The sequence below is a fragment of the Elephantulus edwardii genome, unplaced genomic scaffold, assembly GCF_000299155.1.
Source record: "Elephantulus edwardii isolate Elephantulus edwardi_28Jun2011 unplaced genomic scaffold, EleEdw1.0 scaffold00171, whole genome shotgun sequence".
Taxonomy (NCBI): domain Eukaryota; kingdom Metazoa; phylum Chordata; class Mammalia; order Macroscelidea; family Macroscelididae; genus Elephantulus; species Elephantulus edwardii.
The window spans coordinates 1,313,149-1,340,991 of NW_006399921.1; the positions used below are offsets into that span (position 1 = coordinate 1,313,149).

At 41.2% G+C, this 27,843-nt stretch overlaps 1 protein-coding gene across 1 annotated transcript in view; it reads left to right on the forward strand.

Moving 5' to 3' along the window:
- CLMP (CXADR-like membrane protein) overlaps window positions 1-26,524 on the forward strand; it is a 66,283-nt gene extending 39,759 nt beyond the window's left edge. Inside the window, exons 5-9 of the mRNA XM_006895630.1 lie at window positions 10,591-10,792; window positions 11,659-11,826; window positions 14,152-14,274; window positions 23,673-23,814; window positions 26,230-26,524. Of these exons, the coding sequence (XP_006895692.1) occupies window positions 10,591-10,792; window positions 11,659-11,826; window positions 14,152-14,274; window positions 23,673-23,814; window positions 26,230-26,524 (930 nt within the window). The remainder of the gene's footprint in view (window positions 1-10,590; window positions 10,793-11,658; window positions 11,827-14,151; window positions 14,275-23,672; window positions 23,815-26,229) is intronic.
- The last annotated feature ends 1,319 nt before the right edge of the window (window positions 26,525-27,843 follow it).

Below are 27,843 nucleotides of genomic sequence, written 5' to 3' on the forward strand. Positions count from 1 at the left end.
CAAATATGGATCTCTTCCAGTTTTATGTATGTGTATGTGCATGTTTGTTTATGGTTTGCTTTTATGGGCACAGCACTTATCTGTCAGTTTGCTGTATTGGGGTAACTTGAGTGTTGTTATTTGACTCAAGTGTTGCAATCACTGAAGTATAGCATAAAGAACTCAGATGACATCTGAACTGTATCAAGACTCGGAAAGAAAACCTTGTTATTAAATGAGCTCCTGAGTATTCCCTGATTACTTGGCTTATGGCCAGATGTCAGCACCCTCCCCCTCCCCTTTCAGCTCTTGAATGGAGATAAGCTCTAAAGCTTCCAGTCTTTTCCTGTTGCCAGTGCATTTTATCGCCTCCCCATTGTTACAGGAGTTCTGAAACCTCGCTTCTTATAGAGTGCAACAGGATATGAGACCAACAATGACCCCCATTCAAACAATCAAGTACCATATCCCCTTGAAGGGCTGTGGTCCTAGCTTTCCCCCACCAAGTCTAAAAAAGCAGACGGCTTTTTTTTTTTAGTGTTCAGATAAATGGTATGATTTTTCTTTTTTTAAAAAAAAAAATTATTTTGTTAATTTTCATGAACGTCACAGATATTTTGGATTCCCATTCATTCATTGCTGCACTTTTCTCCCTGCCCAGCCCCGCCCCCCCCCCACCAGTTTGCTCCTCTTTTTGAAAAGTAAAAGAAAAATTCCTTCTTTGGTATACAATTCCCCCCCCCGCACCCCTCCCACTGCACCAAGTACACTCCACTATGCAACCTTAATAGCAGATGGCTTTTGAGTCCTACGAAGTTCATGATATTATTTGCAAAAAAAAGTGTATGTGCATTTGCCTATAAACAGGAGTGATTTTTGCTTGATTTTTTTAAAAATCTGATTTAGAGAAACTAAAAAAGCAAGGAGATGAGGCTAAGAAATTACTCAGAAATGGTGCTGACCACAGTATGATCTTAAAGAGAGTTGGTTGCATTTAGGTGAATAAAAATCTTTCCTTGTCCTCTCAGAACTCTTCCCTGGGACACCTAATCACAGAGGGAAAGTGCTGTGATTAATTAGTGATCCCTAAATCAATGTGATGGGAACTGGAAACAACCATGACTATAGGTAGGGGCCAGAGGAGCTGACCTTTCTGCCATTTGCTACTGAGCTGATTCCAGCTCCTAGTACCCAGTGTGAAAGAATGCTGCTTCTAGGCTGTAATCTTCACGGGAAAGGGATCTCCTTATATCTGCAGTGTCTCCTTGGAAGCCCTCGCTTCTTTAATCTTGTCTTCAATTCTTCACTGTATCGTGTTCTTTTTAAAAAGACAGATGTATTTAATATTAGTGCAAGGTTCACATTCACTAAGAAGTCCAGAAGCAAAACTACCTGAATTACAGTAAATATGCTTTATTTAAAATGTGTGCTTTGGTGAAAGCTGACTGAGGATCAATTGGCATCAGCTCAGCATTGAACAAAGAGAAGTATATTTATCCACTTGTTTTATTTATCCATGGTTAGGAGGAGTCACAGCAGTTTCAAGGGCCTGGGGTCGGTCATTTTTCATTTTTCAGCATTCCCTGTATAAGCTGTCAACTATCTCCTGAGGTGGGTCATAAAACCATGTTTAAGGATAAACTTTAGTACCATCAAGTCACCTGGGACTCTACTGTACAACAGCCCTGAAACCTGCTCTATCCTGTGCCAACTTTATTGTCTTTGACACACCTACTCTTATTACCCCAGTCACTGAATCAATCCATCTCATCGAGGGTCTTCCTCTCTTTTGCTGTCTCTCCACCATCCCAAGCATCATGTCTCTCTCCAAGGGCTAATTCCACTTTGCAACATGCACAGAGTATGTCAGATGAATCTTCAGAATTCTTGCCCCCAAAGAACAGCTTGGTCTCACCCTCTCTAGGATGAACCTGTTTGTTCTCCTTTCAGTCTTTCAGTATATTCAATACTCTTTTCCTGTACCACAGCTTAAAGGCACCTACTCTCTTTCTGTCATACCTAGTCATTGTCCAGCTATCTGACACATAGCAAGTAATTAATTGTGAAGACTATAGCCTGGATCAGGTACACCTTAGTCTCCATTGTTGCTGTTTAGTACTCTAGAGAGGTCTCTGACTGCAGATTTTCCCAGTGCAATTCATCTTTTGATTTTCTGCCTGCTGGTACCAAGAGTGTTGGTTGTGGAGCCAAGCAAACTGAAGCTGGAAACAATTTAAGTCTCTTCACCATCAATTATGATACTGTCAATTGTCCCAGTGGTGAGAATCTGTTCCCTTGATGTTGAGCTTCAATCCATATTGAAGATTGCAGTCCTTGACCTTCTGCAGCAAGCGCTTCAGGTCCTCCTCAGTTTCAGCAAGCAAGGTTGTATCATCTGCATAATGCAGGTTGTTGATGAGTCTTCCTCCAATCCTAATGCCTCACTCCTCCTCAAACATCCCAGCCTCCCAGATGATCTATTCTGCATAGAGATTGAAAAGGTATGGAGATACGACATATCCCTGGCGTACACCCTTCCCAATTTTGAACCACGCTGTGTTCCTTACTCTGTACTGCCAACTGCCTCCTGATCCAAGTATAGGTTTCACATAAGCACAATCAAATGCTCTGGGATTCCTATTCTTCTCCAAATTAGCCAATTTATTGGGATTCACACGGTCAAATGCCTTTGCATAGACAACGAAACACAGATAGACATTCCTCTGGTATTCTCTGCTTTCAGTCAAGATCCATCTAACATCAGCTACAATATCTCTAGTACCATGGCCTCTTCTAAATCCAGCCTGCACATCTGGCAGTTCTCAGTTGATTACTACCTATTAAATTAATAATAAGTAAATAATTAGTTATTTACTATTTCCTGGAACATATAGATGTATTAGGGTAGTGTCAGAAGGTTAGCAAAATGGTTCAACCTTATAATTAGCAAAGAACACTGTACAGTGTAAATGCCACATAAATGTTTATTAAATAAACACAAAAGCTTTTGAGTCAGCGCATTACATTAGGTTGATGGTTTTCATTCGTACATCTGGTTCACATGCAAAAACCCAGAACCAAGTTCCTCACTTAGCACAGATACAGCTGTGATCCAGTGAGGCGATTCTGATTCACGGTGACCCCACATCTGTCAGAGTACAGCTGTGTCTTAGGGTTCTTAGGGACTGGTTTTTCTGAAGTAGGTTGTCAGCCATGCTCTCCTTCTGAGACACCTCTGTGTGGATTTGAACCCTTAACCTTTTGGTTAATAGACATTTGCCAGTGCTGTAACTGTATATACTGCTTAGGAACTCTACTTGGTGCATGTTGTTGCTTGTTGTTAAGTGCCGTTGAATTGCAGATGACTCATAGCGACCCTATGAACAAAAGATCTGAACACTTTATAACTTTCATTGTCTCTCCAAGTTCATAGAGTTTCTGGAGGCAAGCTAATTTTGGAAGTGGATGCCATTCCTGCTTCCAAGCTTGTTTTCCTTGGGGAGCTCCACCAAACACTGTCCATCATGGATAACCATTTATATTTCTTTAACATCAATTATATCAATGTCATTCAGGATAAATAGATTTCAGGAAATAGGATTGGTTAAAAATGTCTCCCAGGTCAACTAGGGAATTCTCTGTCTCGGATGGGTGCTATAACCATGACCAAACTGAACCAAGAGAAATATATTTTAAAATATTAATATGGTCTGGCACCTTCCTGATGCTAATGATTCCAGGCCCATCCCAATGGCACAACTGGGAAATTAACTGAAGAGAAAAGCAATCTCTCTCTGTTCTCTAGTTTGAAATATTCCTCCACCGCATGTGTTGCCATGCACAGGCTCATTCTACACATGACCCCACTTAATCTAAGCCTTCATTAAGTCATTAAGTAGAGAATACTCTTTTATACATTATCTCTTTCAATTCCTAATGCAAGAATGTGAAAGAGCCAAATTGTTGGCCATTTGAACTCATCCAGACACATCTCTGAAGGCAGGCCCAGTAAGCTGAGAGAGATCGTAGACTTGAAACTGTACAGAGCGGTTGTGCTCTGCTCACATAGGCTCTCCTTGAGTCCCAGATCTGACGAGAAGGCTGAAACTGGTAGGAAAAGCATTGCTATCCAACTTTTAACACATAAGGAAAATTAAGCCCAAATTAATCACCAGAATATATTCTAGACTCTAAGAGGTAAAAGCACTTGCCCAGAATGGATTTCAGAGCTGGCATTTGAACTTGTTTACATAAACACTCAACAGGGTCTGCATTCTGCTGTAAACTGCTGCCTTCTATAAGCCAAATGCTTGAGAAACTGCTGTGACTACTGCAGAGTGGTTTTTCACTTACAGCCATTTTCGATGTTGTAATAGCTTGTAGCGTTAATTCACTGAAACTTATATGACAGTATACTAGTACAGATGAACAAGTCATGTGAAATTAAAAAAAACTAGAGCTTGGGGAAAATAAACTAGGTTAAATATCTACCATCTGTTACTTGAGAATGAATCCTTGGAGAAAGCAAGAAGTAGCATTCCTAAAGGATTAATGAGGTGATTTGTAGGAGTATATTTAACGGTAAGATACCCAGAAGTCTTGGAGCATTGTCCAGGTTTTGAGGGAGTTTAATAGTATGAAGATGATGTTCAGAAGATCTACCTGGAGCATAGGTGAGACAGTAAAGGAGCTAGCTTTCAGGCCATCCTCTATTGTTATGATAATGAGGTGGATTCTTTCTCTTGAAGCTACTCTCCATACCCCTACCCCATCTTATTGTTGTTGTTATTAAGTGCAGGTACCATCTAGTCAAGTAGGATTCATAGTGACCCTGTGAACAGCCAATCTGAAACTTGCTCTATCCTGTGCCATCCCCATCAACTCTGAGACACTAGAGCCCATTGCTGACGTCACAGTGTTGGGGGTCTTTCTTTCCTTCACTGACCCTCCATCTTTCCAAGGAATAGCCTCATCTAACTATATGCACAAAGTATATGAGACTGAGCTTCAACATCCCTGCCTCCACAGTTTGGCATTTCCTCAAACAGTTGAACCCAGAAACTCTATATGTCCTATCTATTCCACTGTTAGAATATACCCCAATGAAATTAGAGACACAAACAGAGATTTGCACACCAGTGTTCATAACGGAATTATTCATCATCGCAAGAACATGGAAATAGCCCAAATGTACAACCACAATTGAATGGATTGAGAAACTGTGGTACATTCACATAATGGAATACTATGCAGCACTCAGGAGTAATGATTTTGAAAAATGCTACACAACTTGGGAGAGACTGGAAAAGCATCATGCTGAGTGAACAAACTCAGTCTCATAAGGACAAATACTGCATAAGAGGATTATTGTAAAAATAGAAGGATAACTAGTAAAAAATAAATGGGGACCTAAGGAGGGAAGGAGTGGGAGCAGAGAAGTGAGAATGGGTAAGGGTGAAATCACAGGGTTGCACAATTTGGTGGGTGGAGGAAGGGGAGAAAAGGAAATGGGAAAGATCTGGCAGAGACCTAAAAAGACAGGGTAATGATGGGCATAGTCCAATGGTGATTACTTTTATAAAACCTAATACATAGGAATTATTATATGAAACACAATATGAATGAAGAATAGTGTGAAACACAATGTATATGAGGGTTTTTTCCCCACAAACTAATATAAAATAAAAAGAAAAAAAAAATCCCTGTCTCCAGGGAACCAACTTGATTTCACTCTCTCCAGGGCAGACCTGTTGTTGTCTTGGCAATCCCTGGTATGTTCAAGATTTTTCTCCAACACCTCAAGTCAAAGGCATTAATTCTTCTTCTATAATCCTTAGTATACTGTCAGTGGCAGGGACAGACACATACAGATATCCAAACAGCTGGAAATATTAAGTTAGAGCTCAGAAATCTGTTGCGAATGGAAATAAGGACGACAATGGTGGTGTTTGTTGAAACCATGAAGATAAAATACTGAAAACATTTTAAGTGTAGTGTTTTCCCTAGTCTTACATATTCTTCCTCATTCTGGCCTGTGTGCTCCTCAGGAGTAGAAACTGTATCTCTACATTTTTTTCTAAGACTTGTTTTCTTAGTATCTGGTACAGAAATTCAATATTAACTGAATTTAAAAAAAAATTAATTCAGTGAAAAAAGTATCATTTTTTTCCAAAGAGATGATAAGGGGGAAACGAATTATTATACTGAAGGGTTCTTGTTTCATGGAGAGAAAATAGGTGGTTATTTTGTTGAATGGTTTAAAATCTTTTCAGGGAAGCATTTGAAGAGTTGCAGAGCACTATGTGATTGAAGAGGGGGTTAAAGGCTTCAGTCGAATGAAACTGGAACAGCTGCAGCCAGCATGGGATAGGGAGACTCCCATATGCTTGCAAGCCTTTTTAGTGCTATTCTAGGTATCTGGAATGCTCCTCCCCAGTTCTAGTTTATGCTGCTCTTACCTCTTCTTAGCATTCTTCTATTTCCAGGCTAATTCAGATGCCACTTATTTTTCTGGAACATTCTTTCAGATGCTATTTCAAATTCAATGTTCTGCTTTCTGGGTTTATACTTTTTTGCTTGTAAATAAAGACGGGATAGGACAGGACAGGGTTCAGATCTGTTGTTCACGGGGCGTACTTGACTTGGCACTTAACAACAATTTGTAAATCACACTAGATTGTAAATTACCCAAAGACAGAGGTTGGTTTTATTCATCTGAATTGATGAACAAATAAATGTCAAGATTTTTTTCTTCTTTTTCCTAATTGAGAAACCGAAACTTGGGTCTTCTGATCTGAGAAAACAATGACAGGAAATCCTTGCGTATTTAATGCAGGAAAAAGATATCCTTTAACTTAATTCTTAAGGAGCCCTCGTAGTGCAGTGCTTTATTTCTTGAGCTGCTAATGAAGGGAGAGGTTGTGGTGGTGGTGGTAGTGATGTTGTTGTTATGCACCTTTGAGTCAACTCTGACTCATTGTTGTTGTTTTTATGTGCCATCGAGACACTTGTGACTCATAGCGACCCTATGTACAACAAACAGCCCTAAACGCTGCTCTATCCTGTGCCAATCACACTGCCTCTGACACACCCATCCCGATTACCCCAGTCACTGAATCAATCTACCTCTTAGAGGGTCTTCCCCTCCTGTGCCGTCCCTCCACCCTACCAAGCATGATGTCCCTCTCCAAGTACCGGTCCCTCCTTACAACATGTTTAAGGTATGTCAGATGAAGCCCCAGAATCCTTGCCTCCAAGGAGCAGACCGTTTTAACCCTCTCCAGGATGAATGTTTGTTTTCTTAGCAGTCCATGGTACCCTCAATACTCTTCTCCAAAACCAAAGCTCAAAGGCATCAATTCTCCTTCTATCCTTCCTAGTCATTGCCCAACACTCTGGTGCATAACAAGTGATAGCAAAGACCATGGCCTGTATCAGATGCACCTTAGTCTCCCTAGTGACACCATTGCTCCTCAATACTTTGGAGAGGTCCCTATCAACAGACTTTCCTGTTGCAATATGTCTTTTAATTTCCTGGCTGCTGGTGCCAAGAGTGTTGACTGTGGAGCCAAGCAGACTAAAGCTGTGAGCAATCTCAATCTCTTTGCCATCCATCCTGATGCTGCCAATTGGTCCAGTGGTGAGAATCTTTGTCTTCTTGATATTGAGTCTCATTCCATATTGAAGGCTGCAGTCCTTGACCCTCTGCAGCAAGCACTTCAGGTCCTCCTCAGTTTTAGCAAGCAGGGTTGTGTCATCTGCATAACACAAATTATTGATAGATCTTCCACCAATCTTGACCCCACATTTCTCCTCATAGAGCCCAGCCTCCCAGACAATCTGTTCTGCATACAGGTTGAAAAGGTATGGAGATAGGACGCATCCCTGGCATACACCCTGACTTATAGCGACCCTGTTATGTCCAACAGCTCTGAAATCTGCTCTATCCTGAGCCAATTTGATCATCTCTGACACACCTACCCTCTTACCCCAGTCATTGAGTCAGTCCATCTCATCCAGGGTTTTCTTTTCTTGTGCTAACCTTCTGCCCTTCCAAGCATGAAGAGGAGGGGAGGGGTAAGCAGCTTGAGCCCACTAGCAACTTTGTGGGAGAAAGATGAGCAGTTTCTTCCTTGTAAAGATTCACAGCCTCAGAAACCTGATGGAAATTGTAAATCAGGACAGACTTGATGATGGTGGTGTTGTTTTTGGTTTTCATTTACTGAGATGGATTGACTCAGTGACTGGGGTAATGGGGTAGGTGTATCAGAGACAATGAGGTTGGCTCAGGATAAAGCAGAGTGCAGAGCTGTTGTACATAGGGTCGCTATGAGTCGCAGGCGACTTGACGACACATAACAACAACAATCAACAGTAAGGAAGGAATGCAATCAATGAAATCTTCATACTTAACTCTGAAATGTAATTATTGTTTGTAATATTTTTTACCTTTGCCAATCACTTCACTCTGTCTTTATACTTTTTAAAGAACAAAACCAATTTATTTTTTCCATTGCCCTTTTTTTTCACTTCCAAACTTTGTGGAAGAGCATCTAATGAGCAGTGAAACGAAGCAGGTAGGAGAAGGAGGAGTAGAACTGTGGTGTCCTGGAATACTGCACTACATGCCATTAGAGGACCGGGGTCAAATCCTTGTCCTCCCACTTGTTTGTTAAGTGGGAACAATAATAACCTTAGAATTTGTGGTAAGGGATAAACAAGATGACTCATAATAGTGCTTAAGAAGTGTAGTGTACATTCAATAAGTCACAAGCAAGTGGTAGAAAATAAGACAGGAAAGGCCCTGGGGTTTGTTCTGACTCATATTGTGCCTACACTGGGTTTCCAAGGCTGTAAATCTCTGAGTGGAGACTGCCCATCTTTGTCACTCTTTGCTGCTGGTGGACTGGAGACACACAGAGACCACACACACACACACACAGAGACACGTGACTAGAGACACACCGTCTTTGGTTTAGCGGTGAAAACTTGTGGACTATGCCACCAGAGTTCCCTATGAAAGGGTATAGTTGTGTCACTGAGACAGAACTGACTCATAATCTGACCCTCCAGCATGTTGTCAGAGGCTGTAAATCACACTGGAGGAGATTGCTCATCTTTCTCTCATGAAGAAAGGGTATACAGGGGAGAAGAAGTCTCATCCTGTGTTTATCTTCCTTTCTTTCTGTTCTCAGAAGCAGTTATTGATACTATTTATTTCTATATCCTTCCGAAATATGCTATACTTAATGTATAATCACAATTAACTTTTCCATTTCTTACTAGTGTGATTACAACTCAATTTTTATGTTTTCTCACCTATAAAATGGAGTGGTTCTGAGCATTTGGTGAAATAATCAGTGCTTTATTATTGGGCTTAATTTTTTTATTAATACTTTAATGAAAGTTTATAGAAAACTTGGATTTCCATTTCTTCATTATTGCACATTTTCCTTCCTACTCCTCACCAGTTTGCTTTTCTTTTAAAAAGATTCTTTCATTGTTGCAGTTTCCTTCCTCCTACCACCCCCAGTCTACTTTGCTATGCACCTCTTATTCTGTTGCCATGCAAATAATACCAAATCATATATTCCTTTTAAACAGTTCTTTCTCCTCATCTGTTTCAATGCAATGCTCATTATCCCCTCTTCTTAGTTTCCCCCCAACCTTCATTTCAGCTCCATTTTACAACAGTGGCACTATGCAGTATTTGTCCTTTCATGACTGAGATATTTCAGTCAACCCAATGTCCTCCAGGGTCACCCATTTTATATTTTATTAATTCCTTGTTTTTCAGTGCTGGGTAGTATTCCATTGTGTGAATATACCACAGCTTCTGTATCCATTCATTTCAGTGCTTTATTGTTACTGTTGTTGTGTTGTTGTTAAGTGCCATCGAGTCACAGGCAACTCATAGTGACCCTATGAAGGAGAGTCCTCGACGCTTGGGTGCCTTTCATCTTCTCTCCAGGTTCATAGGGTTTCCGGAGGCAAGCTATTATGGAAGTGGATGCCACTCTTATGCTACATAAATATAAAGAGTTACTATTCTTAGGAGAAGAAATGAGAGCTAGACAAACATACTCCACCTTTAATGTTTATTAGGAACAGAGGTCTCAAACTGCATATATTCAAAGCATACAATTTTGGTAAGTGTTGATATACAATTAGAATTTTTTAATGGAATTCATGGGAATTTTTAATGACTTTTTTTTTTTACTTTTTCTTATTGTACTATGAATGAAAGTTTACAATACATTTTTTAAAAATCATTCATGCATATTTTTCCCCATAACATTAATTATAATATACACAAAGCCTGATTGTCCACTCATTCCTTATTGGCCTCTCCTTCACTCATCTTAATGAGTGTTTCTTGTCTATGAAATAATTTTCTACTCTCTCCCTTTCCCTCCCTGGTTACTATACTAGATTGATTCTCTCTGTAAGTAAATCTTTCTCTAACTTTCAAAAAGAAAAGAACCTCAGTCTCTTGAGTCCTTTGAGCTAGCCCCAAGTGTGAATACTTGTGTCACTGATAGTACTTCCCTTCCGCATCTTGAGGAAATGGAGCTGACAGCTACACTTGACCCAGTCCTGCTCTGTCCCCAGGTGATCACGTACTCCAGTCGTCATGTCTACAACAACTTGACTGAGGAACAGAAGGGGCGCGTGGCCTTCGCTTCCAATTTCCTGGCCGGTGACGCCTCCCTGCAGATTGAGCCTCTGAAGCCCAGTGATGAGGGCCGGTACACCTGCAAGGTGAAGAATTCAGGACGCTATGTGTGGAGCCATGTCATCCTAAAAGTCTTAGGTAAGATATAGTGTCAAAGTTAGTTATCAGGTCTGTGGAAAGGATAGTCTAATGCATCATGATCGTACACAAGTTATTCAGGATTTTGTAATATGCACTTGGCATTCACCGAATCTAGTGAACTGAGACTAGATTACAGCCACAACTGAACTGAGACTAGATTATAGCCACAGTCCTAGAAGGGGAAAAAAATTAAAAATAGATATATATGAATTCTTTTCTATTATAGTCCACCACAAAATTAAAATATCTCCTAGAACATAAATGGCATACTTACTTTTAACTTAAATCTTTCAGATACGATTAAAATCCATTGCTTTCCTTTTTTTTTACAACAAAAGCTGTTAAAAAAATGGCTGTGCAATTAATTCTCACAGCAACTCCATGAGTAGAGCTATGCTGCACAAAGTTCTCGAGGATGGATTTCTTGCAATTGGTCACCAGGCCTTTGTTCTGAGGTCCCTCCGAGCAGCTGAGCATGTTGGCCATGTGCACTATTCTGAAAGCTACTGAGTGAAATTTAATCACTTTCAAATTAACAAACTTCTATCTCCATTTTCTCTATCAGTAAAATCATGTTCAAACTTAACTGCAGATTTCAATTAAATAACAGTATCTCTTCTTTGAGAAATGCCAATGTCTTTGCAGGCAGCTTCCAAAAATGACAGGCTCTCTTCGAGCAGCTGGAATTGGGTGGATGTGTATGCAGAGCGGGGAGGGAAGGTGGGCATTATTTTGGGGTTAATGTGAAGCTCAGCTGGGAAGCAAAAACTGACTATAAAGGATGTAAATAAACAATAGGATCTTCCCTGAGTCAGATGTTCAGAGATTTTTTTTTCAGTCATTATACCTTTTTTTTTTGTCAGTGAAACCATCTAAGCCCAAATGTGAGCTGGAAGGAGAGCTGACAGAGGGAAGTGACCTGACACTGCAGTGTGAGTCAGCCTCTGGCACAAAGCCCATCATGTATTTCTGGCAGCGCGTTCGAGAGAAGGAGGGAGAGGATGAGCATCTACCTCCCAAATCTAGGATTGGTAAGGCACCTTCAACCAATCTCATAAGCAAGAGAGCAGTGTTCTGTCCAGGAAGTCTATGCCTGCTTTTTGTCAACACTCCACTGTGTGACCTTAAGTATATTCCTTCTTTCATACTCAGTTTTTCTATCCATAAACTGAAACAGAAAATGTGTCCTCTTCTCCCCTCAAATGGTAGGTAAAAATGGCAAAGGAGATTAGGAATAGGTATTTCTTTTTATATTCATAGGCCCCGAAAGAGTGTGGAAATTACCAAACAGTATCACTAGTCTCATACACAAGCAAGGTCCTAGTGAAGATTATCCAAAAAGGACTGGAATAGTACATCAACAGAGAACTGCCACATGTGCAAGCGAGGTTTAGAAGAGGCTGTGGCACTATGCCCATCACAGCCAATGTTAGAGGACTCATTGCCGCAAGCAGAGAGTGCCAGAGGAATGTCTGTGTTTCATTGACTATAAAGGCATTGACTGTGTAGATCACAACAACTTGTGGCTAACCTTGAGCTGAATGGGAATCCCAGAACACTTAATTGTGCTCATGTGAAACCTATACTTGGACCAGGAAGCAATAGTCAGAACAGAACAGGGAAACACTGAATGGTTCAGGATCAGGAAAAGTGTGCGTCGAGGACACATCCTCTCTTCATACCTTTTCAATCTATATGCAGAACAGATCATTCAGGAGGTTGGGCTTTCTGAGGAGGCATGTGGCATTAGGGTTGGAAAAAGACTCATCAACTACCTGTGTTATGTAGATGACATAACCTTGCTTGCTGAAACTGAGGAGAACATGAGGTATATGGTGCAGGAGGTCAAGGATTATAGTCTTCAATATGGACTGAAGCTCAACATCAAGAAAACAGAGGTTCTCACCCCTGGATCAATTGGCAGCTTCATGATAGACAGAAAAGATTGAGATTGTTAAGAACTTCAACTTGCTTGGTTCCACATTCAACACTATTGGCACCAGCAGTCAGGAAATCAAAAGACAAATTACATTGGGAAAGTCTACTGACAGGGACCTCTCTAGAGTACCAAAAACCAACGATTTCTGCCTGGAGACTAAGATGTGCCTGATCCAGGCCATGGTCTTCAAAAGTACTTGCTATGTATCAGAAAGCTAGACAATGACTAAGGATAATAGAAGAATAATTGATGCCTTTAAGTTGTGGTGCTGGAGAAGAATGTTGAACATACCGTGGGCTACCAGAACAAACAGGTCAGGGGAGCTCTGGTGGCCTAGTGGCAAGAAGCTGCACTGCAATCCCAGAGGAACAGAGTTCGAATCCACCAGATGCTCTGCCGGAGAAGGAGGCGCAATATCCTCCTGTACCAGTCAGATCTGATTTGACGGTACACGCACACAAAATAAAAAAAAAAGAAAAAAAACAAACAAACAGAACAAACAGGTCAGTCCTGGAGAGGGTGAAATCAAGCTACTCCATGAAGGCAAAGATTTTGAAGCTTTGTCTCACATACTTTGGCCATGTGTCCAGGAGGGACCAGTCCTACGAGAAGAACATCATGCTTGGAAGGGTGGAGGGACAGTGCAGGAAAGGAAGCCCCAGGATGAAACGATTGACTCAGTGACTGGAGATGTGGGATTAGGTCTGTTGGAAACAATGAGATTGGCTCTGGATAAGGCCAGCTTCAGAGTTGCTGTACACAGGGTTGCTGTGAGTCACAGGTGACTTGACAGCACATAACAACAAATATATATATATATATATATATATATATATGTATTTACTCACTTATACACATACACACACCCCTATTCCTTACTTATAGTCTTGTTACCTGACATGTTCAAAATATGTCAATAGTAAAAATCTACTATTCAACTAATTATTTGTGCATTAATAATGTATGTCTGGTCAGTAATGAGTGTGAGTGTGTTAGGCGAGAGGAAGGCTGGCTGTGATGATCTGTAACGGTTAAGTTTTATGCTGGCCTCGCTGGGTCATGATTCTCAGTGGCTTGGCAGTTAGGTTGTAATGTGAGCATCCTCCCTTTCTGTATAATGCTCTTTTTCACATAACAACCTGATCTTCTGAAACTTAATCATGTCACTAAGTGATGAGTCCATAAGCATAAACTAACCATACCTTTTGTTCATTATCCCTTAAATGTTGAAATGTTTTACAACTTTTGAGGACATGCTACAATTAAAAAAAAAATTCTCATGTTCTAAATAGAACTTTTTCTATTATTCCATCTTTGCCAAACTGTCTTTATTAGAGAATTTTGGGTTGTTGAAGCAGTAAAGAATGAAACAGACATTGTCCCTAAGAGGTAATGGTCTTTCTTTCTGCCTGTGTAGACTACAACAACCCTGGCCGTGTTCTACTGCAGAACCTCACCATGTCCTCCTCTGGACTGTACCAGTGCACAGCAGGCAATGAGGCTGGGAAGGAAAGCTGTGTGGTCAGAGTGACTGTACAGTGTAAGTATCCAAGGGCAATGCTGGCCAGGAAATCTATTTGTTCGTAAAAATTGTGGTTTGAGGGAGCTCTGGTGGCCTAGTGGCAAGAAGCTTACTGCAATCCCAGAGGTACGTGGTTCGAATCCACCAGATGGTCTGCTGGAAAAGGAGGGGCAATCTCCTCCTGTACCAGTCAGATCCTATTTGACGGTACACAGACACAAAATTAAAAAAATAAATAAATAAATTTGTGGTTTGGTGTGAAAGATGAGTAAGGTTCAAATTTTTATTTTCAGATGAATTACTCAAACAAATCTAGTAGCTGTAAGAACCACTCAATAATTTATCTCTCTATTTACATACATGTATGATGCTACTACTTGGAGACAAGGATTTTCAAACTCTATCTCACATACTATAGGCATGTTACCAGGGGAACCTGTCCTTGGAGAAGGACATCATGCTTGGAAGAATGGAGGGTCAGCGCAGGAGGGGAAGACCCTGGAGATGGACTGATGCCGTTAACAGGGGTAATAAGAGCAAGTGTGTCAGAAACAGAGATTAGCTTAGGATAGGGCTATTGTTCATACGGTCACTATGAGATGCAGTCGACTCAATGGTACGTAACAAGAAGAACAGCATGCCAGGGCTGGGAAGGTGTCGCCCAAGAAGGTGACTGCTGCGGGCAAGAAGGAGAAGGCCCCCGCCCAGAAGGAGAAGGCTGCCGGCCAGAAAGAGAAAGCCCCGGCCCAGAAGGAGAAGGCTGCCGGCCAGAAGGCTGGACCTCCAAAAGCTCAGAAGGGTCCGAAAGCCCCAGCCCAGAAAACTGCTCCAAAGGCATCGGGCAAGAAAGCCTAAGAGGCTGTTATAAAAGCAATAAAGTTTCTTTGTGACAGAAAAAAAAAAAAAAGAAGAACAGCATGATGTGTGCCAGCTCCCCAGAGATATTTAAAATATTTCTGAGAGGAGGTTAAAAAAAACCGCACAAACAACAAAACCTGTTTTTTGTTTTTTTTAAAAAAGGAAACCAAAATATCCTACCCAGTTAGTTATATACCACCTGTAATTTTAGATATGAAGATGAAATTTTTCACCTCCCTAGAGGACTTAAGTGAGCACAGATGTATGTTACAACCAAGAATTAGATTTGTTTCAAGTTCCAGATAGAGATAGTAGCAAGGTGGAAAGGTCAAGCCTTGATTTCAACCTCAGTTCTGCCACTACCTCTTTCATCTTGAGCATATTACTTATTCTCTAGCTATAAAATAGGAATAATAATAGAAGCAACTATGCACACCCATGTTCATTGCAGCTTTGTTCACAATAGCAAGGAGTTGGAAACAACCTAAGTGCCCATCAACAAACGAATGGCTAGAGAAGCTGTGGTATATTCGCACAATGGAATACTATGCTGCATTAAAAAACAAGGAACTCATGCAATATTATTCAAAATGGTTGACTCTGGAGAACATTATGCTGAGTGAAATATCCCAGTCACAAAAGGACAAATATTACATGATGCCACTGTTGTAGAATGGGACTGTCCTTGGGGTTGGGGAGACACTGAGTAAGATGGGTTCAATAATGTATACTGCACTGAAGCAGAGGAGGGAGAGAACCGTCTAAAAGAGAGATGTAACTGGGTATTTCTGTCATCACAGGAGACTAGAGCGAGGGCTGCATGGTGGAGGGGACCTGGGGGAGGGTTTGTAAAACAATGAAAGAATCTTTTCTTTTACTTTTCCATAATTATTGGACTCATGTACTTATAACTTGTTAGTCAAATTTGTGTCTTCTAGGTTGCAACACCCCCATGATACATCTTGAAGGATATGTACATGTACAGCCAAGCACAATCAATAAGAGTGCATCTGAATTCCAAAATCAATCTCCATAATAGTCTATGTGTTTCCTACTGCCAAAGGGGCCCTTTAGAGTAGTGAGAGAAGATCTTCACCCTGAAACCCACAGCGTCCCTTTTCAGCAGGAAGTAGCTAAGAGAATACGCCGTCCCCTTTTCCTTATGACCCAGGGTGAAGTCTCTCTCAGGGAGGAGTGATAGGGAATGGCAAAGGATACACTGACAAAGAAGATTAATCAGAACTGGCTTTGACAAGCACAGTGGCATTTGGACAAGAACAAACTGGGAGGAGGGTAGAGAGAATAGTGCAACAATGAATGAGTGGAAGCCCAAAATCTCTGTAAATGTTTATGAAAATTAATAAAATATAATTATAGAAAAAAAATAATAGAAGCAACATTATAGAGTTGTCATGAAAAGGAAGTAAAGGAACACATTTACTTACTACTGCTTAGGAACAGTGCCTGGCACACAGGGAGGGTTCTACTGAGGTATGATTATTTCGTCTATCAATTTGGTCCCTTTAAATTTCTTAAGCAAACTATGTCCTCACATCATGCTAGGTGTTAGAATTTATTTAGTGCAATAAATAGCATACCCGTCTCATAGTCTAGAGGTTTAATCTGGAAAAAAGAAAACACAAAGGGCAACCACAAGCTGGGTGTGTAATATTTATCTATAGCTGTTGACAAATTACCCCAAACTGGGGAGCTTTGGTGGCCTAGTGGCAAGGAGCTGCAACTACAATCCCAGAGGCGCACGGTTCGAATCCACCAGATGCTCTGGAGGGGAAGGAGGGGCAATCTCCTCCTGTATCAGTCAGATCTGATTTGACGGTACACTCACACACAAATAATTTAAAAAAAAACATTACCCCAAACTTAGTGGCTTGGAAAGGCATGATTATCTCCGTTTCAGCAGTGTGGGGTTGGGCTAGCTGAGAATTCTGGCTCAGTCTCAAGAGGTTGCAATCAGGGTGTCAGCTAGTGTTGCGGTCATCACAAGACTCCACTGGTGTGAGAGGATCTGTGTAGATGGAAGCTGACCAGAGTCCTCAGTTCCTCATCACACGGGCCTCTCCATAAGGCTCCAGACAAAACAGGCAGAGTCTGCTCAGGGTGAGAGCAGCCACTAGAAAGCTGCAGTGCTTTGCCAGGGCCAAGCCTCAGATGTGAGCTTTCATCACTTCTGCTACTTAAGGTTAGTGAGTCACTAAATCCAGCCACGTGCAAAGGGAGGGAATAAAGGGAGAAAAGCAAGTACTTTGTGGACATACTCCTAATACCAAAATGTACATGAAGACTAATAACAAAAGTATACAAATACATTTGAAAGGTCACAAAATATTACAGCATAATTTTCAGGAAGATAAAAAAAATTGACTCTGTGACAAATTAATTAAATTTAAATTAATTCATTGAAGGAACTGGTAAAACTGATCCAAATTGTACTTGAAAAGTTATGTACTGATTTATGACCTCCCAAAATACATGCTGTATAAATCCTAACCTCTACACCTCTGTGGCTGTAATCCCATTTGGGGAGGGGCTGTCTTTATTATGTTAATGAGGCTGGATTAGTGTCCATTCTATCCTGAGTGAATCCCATTTGAGACATGAGATTAAACAAATGAGCAGAAAACGCAGATGGGGAAGGCTCAAGTCAAACCCTTTGGAGCTCTCTGAGGACCCAGGAAATAAATGAGACAAAGACTTCCCTCCAAAACAAGGATAAAGCATTCAGACATCTATCCTCCTAAACAGGGGTAGAGGTGTTATAGCAGCACTAGATAACTGAGTTTCATTGACTATGCGAAGGCATTTGACTGTGTAGATCATAACAAACTATGGTTGACTCTGAGATGAATGGGAATCCCAGAACACTTGATCGTTCTAATGTGAAACTTATACTTGGACCAGGAGGCAGTCATCAGAACAGAGCAAGGGAACACTGCATGGTTCAAAATTGGGGAGGGTGTATGCCAGGGATGCATCCTATCTCCATACCTTTTCAACCTATATGCAGAACAGATTATCCGGGAGGCTGGGCTCTATGAGGGGAAATGTGGGGTCAAGATTGGTGGACGATTTATCAACAATCTGCGTTATGTGGATGGCACAACTCTTCTTGCTGAAACTGAAGAGGACCTGAAGCGCATGCTGCAGAGCGTCAAGGACTGCAGCCTACAATATGGATTGAGGCTCAATGTCAAGAAGACAAAGATTCTCACCACTGGACCAATTGGCAGCATCAGGATGGATGGTGAAGAGATTGAGATTGTACACAGCTTTAGTTTGCTTGGCTCCATAGTCAACAGTCTTGGCACCAGCAGCCAGGAAACGAAAAGGCGCATTGCCATGGGAAAGTCTGCTGTTAGGGACCTCTCCAAAGTACTGAAGAGCAATGGTGTCTCTCTGGAGACTAAGGTGCGTCTGATACAGGCCATGGTCTTCACATTCACTTGTTATGCATCAGAGAGTTGGACAATGACCAGGGAGGACAGAAGGAGAATTGATGCCTTTGAGATGTGGTGCTGGAGAAGAGTATTGAGAATACCATGGACTGCTAGGAAAACAAACAGATTTGTCCTGGAAAGGGTTAAACCGGGTGGCTCCTTGGAGGCAAGGATTCTGAGGCTCCCTCTAACATACTTTGGACATGTTGTGAGGAGAGACTGGTCCTTAGAGAGGGACGTCATGCTTGGGAGGGTGGAGGGACGGCGCAGGAGAGGAAGGCCCTCTATGAGGTGGATTGATTCAGTGACTGGGATAATTGGGATGGGAGTGTCGGAGACAGTGCGATTGGCACAGGACAGAGCAGAGTTTAGGGCTGTTGTACATAGGGTCGCTATGAGTAGCAGGCGACTCAAGGGCACATAACAACAACAGATAACGGAGAAATGTACATCTGGACACTTTAACTAGGAAATGTGGAAAGACTGGTTAGTTACTAAATTGGTTAATGCCCTACTTAGGAAGTCACAGATATTAATCTCTGAGGTTATCTTTTCACCTGGACAGCAACTATTTACATTTCTACTAGACCTAGATCTACAAGTTTGTCTCTACAGAGTCTTAAGTTGCTCAGACAGTAAAAAGTCAAGCTCAGCACAGTAATAAAAGAACACCAATTTTTTGTTCTATTTTCAAGTTACAGATAATTTTTCTTTCAAATCAGTTCACTGAAATAAAAGTGGTGAACAGAGAATTCAGAAAGGAGACATATTTCTTTTTAATCTATCAAATATGCAAAGATTTTAAAATGCAAAGCCGATTATTAGATAAATATTTTGAGGAAAGAGGTGTGATTAGCTTAATTTTTCGGATAGGTAAAATCCGGACCTCTTCAAGATACTGAGGTGTGATTATTGTTTCAAGACTAAGGTGTATCTGATTCAGGTCATGGTCTTTTCAATCATTTGCTATGCATCTGAGAGCTGGACGATGAATAAGGATGACTGAAGAATTATTGATGCTTTTGATCTGAGAAGGGTAGTGAATATCCCCATTGACAGCCAAAAGAACAAATAGGCGTGTCTTAGAGAAAGTGCAGCACGAATGCAGCTAGAGTGCTCCTTGGAGGCAAAGATGACAAAGCTTCATCTTACATGCTTGGGCATGTTGCTAGGAGAGGCTGTTACTTGGAGAGGGACATCGTGTTTGGAAAAGTGGAGGGTCAGCAAAAGAGAGGAAGACCCGATGGACTTGAGCATGTCAGAGATTGTGAGGATGACACAGACAGGGCAGAGTTCAGATTTGTTGTTCACAGGGTCGCTGAGCCATACTCCACTAGATGTCACCTAACAGCACCAACGATTAATTTGTATGTGAATTGATAGCAAAACTTGGCTTAATAAAGATTTAAGTGTACATTTTCCATGGGTAAATTTGCTGAAGTATAACAGAGAAAATAGCACAAATTTTAAGGGTGTAATTTCAAAATTTTCAAAAGTGAAACATTTCAGGTGGGTTGGGGAGGAGCATGGAGAGAAGAAAATGTTCAACAATTAATACAATAAACATTTTTTTAAAAAGTGCAACATAAAAAATAAGTGAAACATAAAAAAGGTTAAATATCAGTGTTCATTTGCATCCCGACTAAGAATCACAAATGTCCTCTTACTTCCTGAATTATTTAACTTTTCTATTTTATTTTAAAGCCTTAAGTAAATAGAATCATACTCTTTTGTTTCCAGCTTCTTTCATTCCATATTATGTTTGAGGTTTATAACTGTTGTTTGTTTTGGGTTTTGTGGCTTTTCCCCCCCATAAAAATGGACTTTTATTCATCAAAAGACTTTACCTAATGTTTTAGATAAATGTTTGAAGGGAAATCAGCACTGTGGCTAACAGCCATGGCTGTCAGTCACCTTGGGACAAGTGTCAGCAGTTTCACATTGCATTTGTAATAAGATTTATCCTTATTATTGATTGTAGCTATAACTAGTTCATTCTCATTGCTGTAATTTAAGTATCTTCTTCTTGTTGTGTCCTACTAAGTTGGAACCAACCCATAGCTGACACTCTAGTGGGTTTTCAGAGACAGTTAATAACATGAGAGGAGACTGCCTACCCTTCTCCTAAGGAGCATCTTGTGGATTTGAATCCCATGTCTTCAGGATTACAGCACATATTCTTACCACTAGGCCACCAGAACTCCACTCATTTGAGTGTGCTGTTGTTGTTAGGCGCCGTCAAGTTGTAGGCGACTCATAGTGACCCTATGAATGAAAGACCTGAACACTTGTATAACTTTCATCCTTTCTCCAGGTTCATAGGGTTTCTGGAGGCAAGCTATTTCGGAAGTGGATGCCACTCCTCTTTCCAGGCTTGTTTTAATCAGGGAGCTCCACCACTGCCCACCATGGGTAACCATTATCGCACTTGACACATTAGTGTCACAGTGTTCAGCATCACAGCAACCACAAGTTACCTCTGTACAGCGAATGGACAGACCAGTGTTATACCACTTAGAATGTTTGACCAAAACCAATTAAAACCAGACCACCATTATTTAATAATATACTTTAATGAAAAAGTGTATTCTTTTTTTTCCTAGTAAAACTTCTGTGAATTTCTTCTTTTGAGATATTCCTCTAACTGTGTTTATGGATGTTCACTGATGCATTCTTTTTAATTGTGAAAAACTAGAAACCGCCTAAGTCTCTCTCAATAGATAACCAATCTATATTATGTGTATGTGGCAGGGGATGGGCAGCAGGGAAGACAGTACTCACTAATGCAAACTGCCCGGATAAAATGAACTCCAGGCCTTTGAGACCTGAGGCAGAATCTTAACCTGAGATCCAAAATCTAGTTAACAAATGAAAAAGTTTGAGGTAATTGTATTTAGCAAATGAGCTGTTAATTTTTAAGGCATCATTTTGTTTTACAAAGAAGTAGGATAAGCAAACAATAAATGCTGGTGAGGCTGCAAAGAAACTGGAACCCTTATTCACTGTTGGTGGGAGTGTAAAATGGTGCAACCACTATGGAAGGCTGTATGGTACTTTCTCAAAAAGTTACAAATAGAAATACCATTTGACCCAGCAATTCCTCTACTGGGAATATACCCTAAAGAGACCGTAACTGCCACCCAGGCAAATATAAGCACATTCATGTTTATTGTGGTTTTGTTCACAATAGCAAAAACTTAGAAACAACCTAAGTGTCCATCAACAAATGAATGGATAGAGCAGCTCTGGTATATTCACACAATGGAATACTATGCTGCGTTGGAAAACAAGGGAACTCATGCAATATTATTCAAAATGAGTGACCTTGGAGAACATTATGCGGAGTGAAATATCTCAAGTCACAAAAGGATAAATATTGCATAGTGCCACTGCTTTTGGGGTGAGACTTAGAAAAATTGGGTAAATTATATATATTGCATTGAAACAGATGAGGGAGAGAACTGTTTAAAATTGATATATTGTAGAGTATTATGGTTATTACAAGAGTCCAGAATGAAGGTTGCATAGTGGCATGTACTTGGGTGGGGGGAGAGGGGATAGTATACCAACAAAATAATCTTTTACTTTTCAAAGAGAAGAGCGAACTGGGGGGAGGTGTGGGCAGGGAGAAAAATGCAATAATGAATGAATGGAAATCCAAAATCTCTGTAAACGTTCATTAAAATTAATAAAAAAATATAAAAAAATAAATAGGATAAACAGCAAATCGTATTGACAGTACATCTAAAATATAAGCCATGCTCATGTACCTGTTTATCTCCGTTCCTTCTACCATCAGTTCTAGCCTGTATTACTTTAATAGTTTCCTAGCTTCTCTTATTTCCATACAATTTGTTTTGGATGGTTGTTGTTGTTGTGTACCGTGGAGTCAGAACTGACCCATAGCTGACCCTCCAGCAGGTTTTCAGACAGGTTTTCGTGTGGGAGGAGATTGTCCATCTCTCTCCCACAGAGCAGCTGGTGGATTCGAACCACATGCCTTTGGGATTACAGTGCAGTTTTTTACCACTAGGCCACCATTTTGGATTATATTACACTTTCACTGCTGCCAGAGTAAACTGCTTGCCATGGCCTATAAGCCAAATGAGTTGGTGTCTTTCTGTGTCTGTGACTCATCTCCTGTGACTCCCCTCCTGCCCATCCACCTTGTTATATCTGCCATTGCACCTACCTGGAATGCTGTCCTTGGGTCAGCTGCCACCTCTTCAGTGTCCTGATTTACTCAGTCTTAAATGGTATCCTTCCTTTGCCCTCCTATAGTATCACTTATCAAGTTTTATCTTCATTAACCCATTTTCTGAAATGGTCTTTGTTTATTTGTTGTTGTGTGCCATTTGACCCACAGCTGACCTTCCACCAGGTTTACAGAGGCAGTAAATCCCAAGGGAAGAAATTGCCCATCCTTCTCCCTGTGGAGCAGCTGGTGGACTCAAACCTTTGGGATTGCAGCACAGCTTCTTAGTAATAGGCCAGTTGTTTACTATCTCTTTTCCACTTTGTGAAATATAAATGCATCCAAACAGGACTCTTGTCTGCCTTTACCAATGCCTAGAACTATACCTAGCTATGACAGGCACTTGGTTATTTTGCATAGAAATGAAAGTTCTGTGAGTTACTAGGGTGCAAATCCCATTCACCTTGACTTCAGAATTTATAGAATCTGATAGGTAATCTTGGAGTCAAACATTGTATAACCTTTTTACTTTATTAGTCGGGGAAAGGGTAAATTAAAGGAAGAAGTGGAGGTGGCAGAGGAAGAAGACTGCTCAAAGGTTATCCTGGAAAGGTTGACTAATTTTTGAATGTGACACAGTAACTTTCCCAGTCCTAGTTTTATTCATTTTCTGAACAAACTCGGACCTATTCACTCGGGGCCACTTGCTGGTGAAGTCTATGATTCAGTAATCACAACCGCAAATAATCTCAGTGTTGATTCTATAGAGAGTGATGATGTATGCAACTCAAGAAGCCAGGCAGAGATTGAGCGCTCATTCATCCTGCCCAAGCTTTAAGTTTTTTGAACTCACATATTTTCTCAGCTTATATTTGGTTTGTCTTGTGCTTTTGCTTCTGAGAAAACAGATGTACAAAGCATTGGCATGGTCGCAGGAGCGGTGACAGGTGTGGTGGCTGGAGCCATGCTGATCTTCCTCTTGGTGTGGCTGCTAATCCGAAGGAAAGACAAAAAGAGATATGAAGAGGAAGAGCGGCCCAATGAAATTAGGTAAGCCACTACCTCTCCATGAACGGACTTCCTTCTGATAGCTTCACAGAGGTCAGTAAATATAAATGTCCCCTTTGCTCTTAACATTAAATCTTATAAACGGTTTATTTGGATGAGTTTGCCTTGATTTATTGTGAAACTGTCTTCAGCTGAGATTTAAAGATCAACTCTACTTCTATTTCACTTCTACTGAAAAAAAATATTGATATAGGTTGTGTGATGGAGACTTGAGCTCAGATAGAGTTTATGTTTTAGGACGCTGGTAAAAGTTGCCCATGTAGCAACAACGAATGAATGGAAATCCAAAGTCTCTGTAAATTTTCATTGACATTAATAATAAAATTTTTTAAAAAGTTGCCAATGTAAGGGTCTTTAAAATGACTGCTAAAAATTGCCAAGGTAAGGTTTGATTGCATATGTTGTTGTTGTTATGTGCCATTGAGTCGTTTGCAATTCATAGCGACCCTATGCACAACAGCCCTAAACCCTGCTCTATCCTGCGCCAACCACACTGCCTCCAACACACCCATCCCGATTACACCAGTCACCGAATCAATCCATCTCATAGAGGGTCTTCCCCTCCTGCGCTGTCCCTCCACCCTCCCAAGCATGATGTCCCTCTCCAAGGACCCGTCCCTCCTGGCAACATGTCCAAAGTATGTCAGACGAAGCCCCAGAATCCTTGCCTCCAAGGAGTAGCTTGGTTTAACCCTCTCCAAGATGAATCTGTTTGTTTTCCTGGCAGTCCATGGTACATTCAGTACTCTTCTCCAGCACCACAGCTCAAAGGCATCAACTCTCCTTCTGTCCTCCCTAGTCATTGTCCAAACTCTCTGATGCATAACAAGCGATTGGAAAGACCATGGCCTGTATCAGGCGCACCTTAGTCTCCAGAGAGACACCGTTGCTCCTGAGTACTTTAGAGAGGTCCCTAACAGCAGACTTTCCCATCGCAATACGCTTTTTGATTTCCTGACTGCTGGTACCAAGAGTGTTGACTGTGGAGCTGAGCAAACTGAAGCTGTGAACAATCTCAATCTCTTCGCCATCCATCGTGACGCTGCCAATTGGTCCAGTGGTGAGAATCTTTGTCTTCTTGACATTGAGCCTCAGTCCATACTGAAGGCTGCAGTCCTTGACCCTCCGCAGCAAATGCATGAGGTCCTCCTCAGTTTCAGCAAGCAGGGTTGTGTCATCTGCATAACACAGATTGTTAATAGATCTTCCACCAATCCTGATGCCACAATTCTCCTCATAGAGCCCAGCCTCTCGGATAATCTGCTCTGCATACATGTTGAAAAGGTATGGAGATAGGATGCATCCCTGGCGTACACCCTTCCCAATTTTGATTGCATATAGTTGTCCAAATTTAGGACCATAGCAAAAATTTCCCATGTAATGTTGTTTAATCTAACTGATAAACTAGCTGTGAGATTTATTCTAGGAACTAAGTATTTGCAATCAAGTCTCCCTGATATAAAAGAAATAAACAAATAAACAAACAAACCAAGCCTGAGATATTACCTGAAGAATGCTAAAGGTAAAATCTGTGATGATTTTGCAAAGAAGTCGGTTGACTACCTTGCTGCCCTGCAACAGGTTTATCAAGGGCAGTACACAGCAATTGACTGCCCATCTTTCTCCAGGCAGAGCAGCTGGTAGATTTGAACCAAGTACCTTTGCATTGGCAGCACAGTTCCTTGCTATTGAGCCACCAGGGCTACCTACTTACTACTAAACACAGGACAGCTGACAGCCATCAGGGAAGAGACATCATGGAACAAACAACCGTATCAGATCCCTGGCACTTTCCTCCAGGACCCTTCCCACATTTCTTTCCACTCCCTTTGGCTGGCTACTCAGGTAAAAGGTTTAATTCTGAAATGTTAGAAAGCAGTTTGGTGGCTTAGTGGCAAGAAGCTGTACTGCAGTTCCAGAGGTGTGCAGTTCAAATCCACCAGATTCTCTGCTGGAGAAGGAGGGGCAATCTCTTCCTGCACCTCTCAGATCCAATTTGACGCTACACACACAAAATAATAAAAAATTAAAAAAGAAAGCCGTTTTTGTGAGTCAAGCACATTTAAAAGATTTAATTGGCTTGTAGTGGTGGGCAGCCGAATGCTATCTTTTTCTGGTTACATGTGGGCCATAAAGACAAACTTGCAGACAAACACCAAGTCAGGGAGAGTGCTGTCCACCTGATCCCACCGGAGAGTGGAGATCTTCTAAGGGGAAGAGTGGCTAGCAAAACATACATTTCACGAAGTCAGTCTGTAGAAATGGGAGAGGGTCTTTTTGCCTTAAAGGCAGGCTTCCAGTAGTAGTATTTGAGGATTTCAGCTGGAGGAAGTTCCATACAGGAGGGTGTCACTTTCCTGCCAGTATTAAAGCTCCTCTTTCTTGTTTTTTTCTCAGAGAAGACGCAGAAGCCCCGAAAGCCCGCCTGGTGAAGCCCAACTCCTCCTCCTCAGGCTCGCGTAGCTCCCGCTCTGGGTCGTCCTCCACTCGCTCCACGGCAAACAGTGCCTCGCGCAGCCAGCGGACACTGTCCACGGAAGCCGCACACCAGCCAGGGCTGGCGGCCCACGCGTACAGCCTGCAGCAGCCGGAGGAGAGAGGTCCCGAACCAAAGAAAGCTCCCCATGTCCCCCTGACCAAAGCAGAAATCGTGTCCAGCACGCTCCCCAGCCAGAGCAGAGCCTTCAATTAGTGGACTTGACTCTCAAGCTTTCCCAGGAGTCAGGGTCTTAGGACTGTTCTACTCATTTGGCTCGGTCACAGGCCACACAGTCGTGAGGTTATTTAAATGACAATGGGCATTGCATGAAATGGATTCCAATGAGCACTTACTTTCCTTTTTGACACCAAACAAGCAAAACTATGTAAGCAGATCACCTCCAAAAAGGCATCTCATTGTGCCTTCAGACTAGAGCTTGGGACAACAAGCCTTCAAATCTGTCAAATTTGTTACCCAGAACCTGTGGTAAGAAGCTGGGAAATGGGAAGTGACCATTTTAAAACTTCTCACCTGGAATGTCTTGTATCAGTGCTTTGATTCACCAGTGTCAAGAAAAAGTGGGTTATTATTTGTAAATTTCTATGCATTTCTGCAAACCTACTGGATTATTGTGATTATTCAGATAGTCAAGAACCACAGCCTTACCTTATAATAGACTGATCTGCACCCTGTACTAGGCCTACCACTTCTGAAAGATTCCATAAAAAAAAACAACCCATGTGTCTTGACTTCATTTGACATGAGATTTGAATCTAAATTTCAGGAGGTGCAAATGATGGGAGATGAGGGAGATTTTCACCCACTCTATCCACTACAGATCTTCGCACTTTTATGAAATGCTAACATGAGATTAAAAAAAAAAAAAAAGGACCACAGTGTGTGACAAAGGACTGTGGAAAGCCTTTCTATCTTAATGAGGTTCAGTGATAAATACCAGAAATATATAGTAGAACAACTGTGGATGTCCTTCAAAGCTAATGTCTCTAGGATGCTGCTGGGCTAATCTGGGAAGAAGGAAATCTATCCTGTATGTTATTTAACAGTGTCTATAAAGAGAATCTGTCTTCTAGAGATAAAGTTATCTTTCTGGGATGTTGAAAGATCACCTGACATACCTTTATAGTCTCTTCTTTCTGAGAAGGTATGCAACTAGAATTCCAAGTGTCACTGAAATAGAGAAAGAGATAAGGCCTTGCCAAAATTTCCTACTGGCATTGCAAGTATCTGTCATAACCATTCCCTGCTGGGTTGAGATAGAAATTTAGTGTTTTCACAGCCTTTGCCTCCAAGGAAGTCTAGCTCTGAAATAGATGGAAGGGGAATACACATTAAGGAAATTAGTGGGTGGCAAGGATGAACTGGCCTAGTGCCTATTAACATTTTAGTTGTTAGCACCTTGGAAGAAATTCACAGAATGATTTACTAGGACAGCTGAACAGTTGATTCAAGGGGAAAGTCAAAGGTGTCTGGAAAAGGAAAAGCAGTAGTTTCCAATACCAAACTAATAGTTT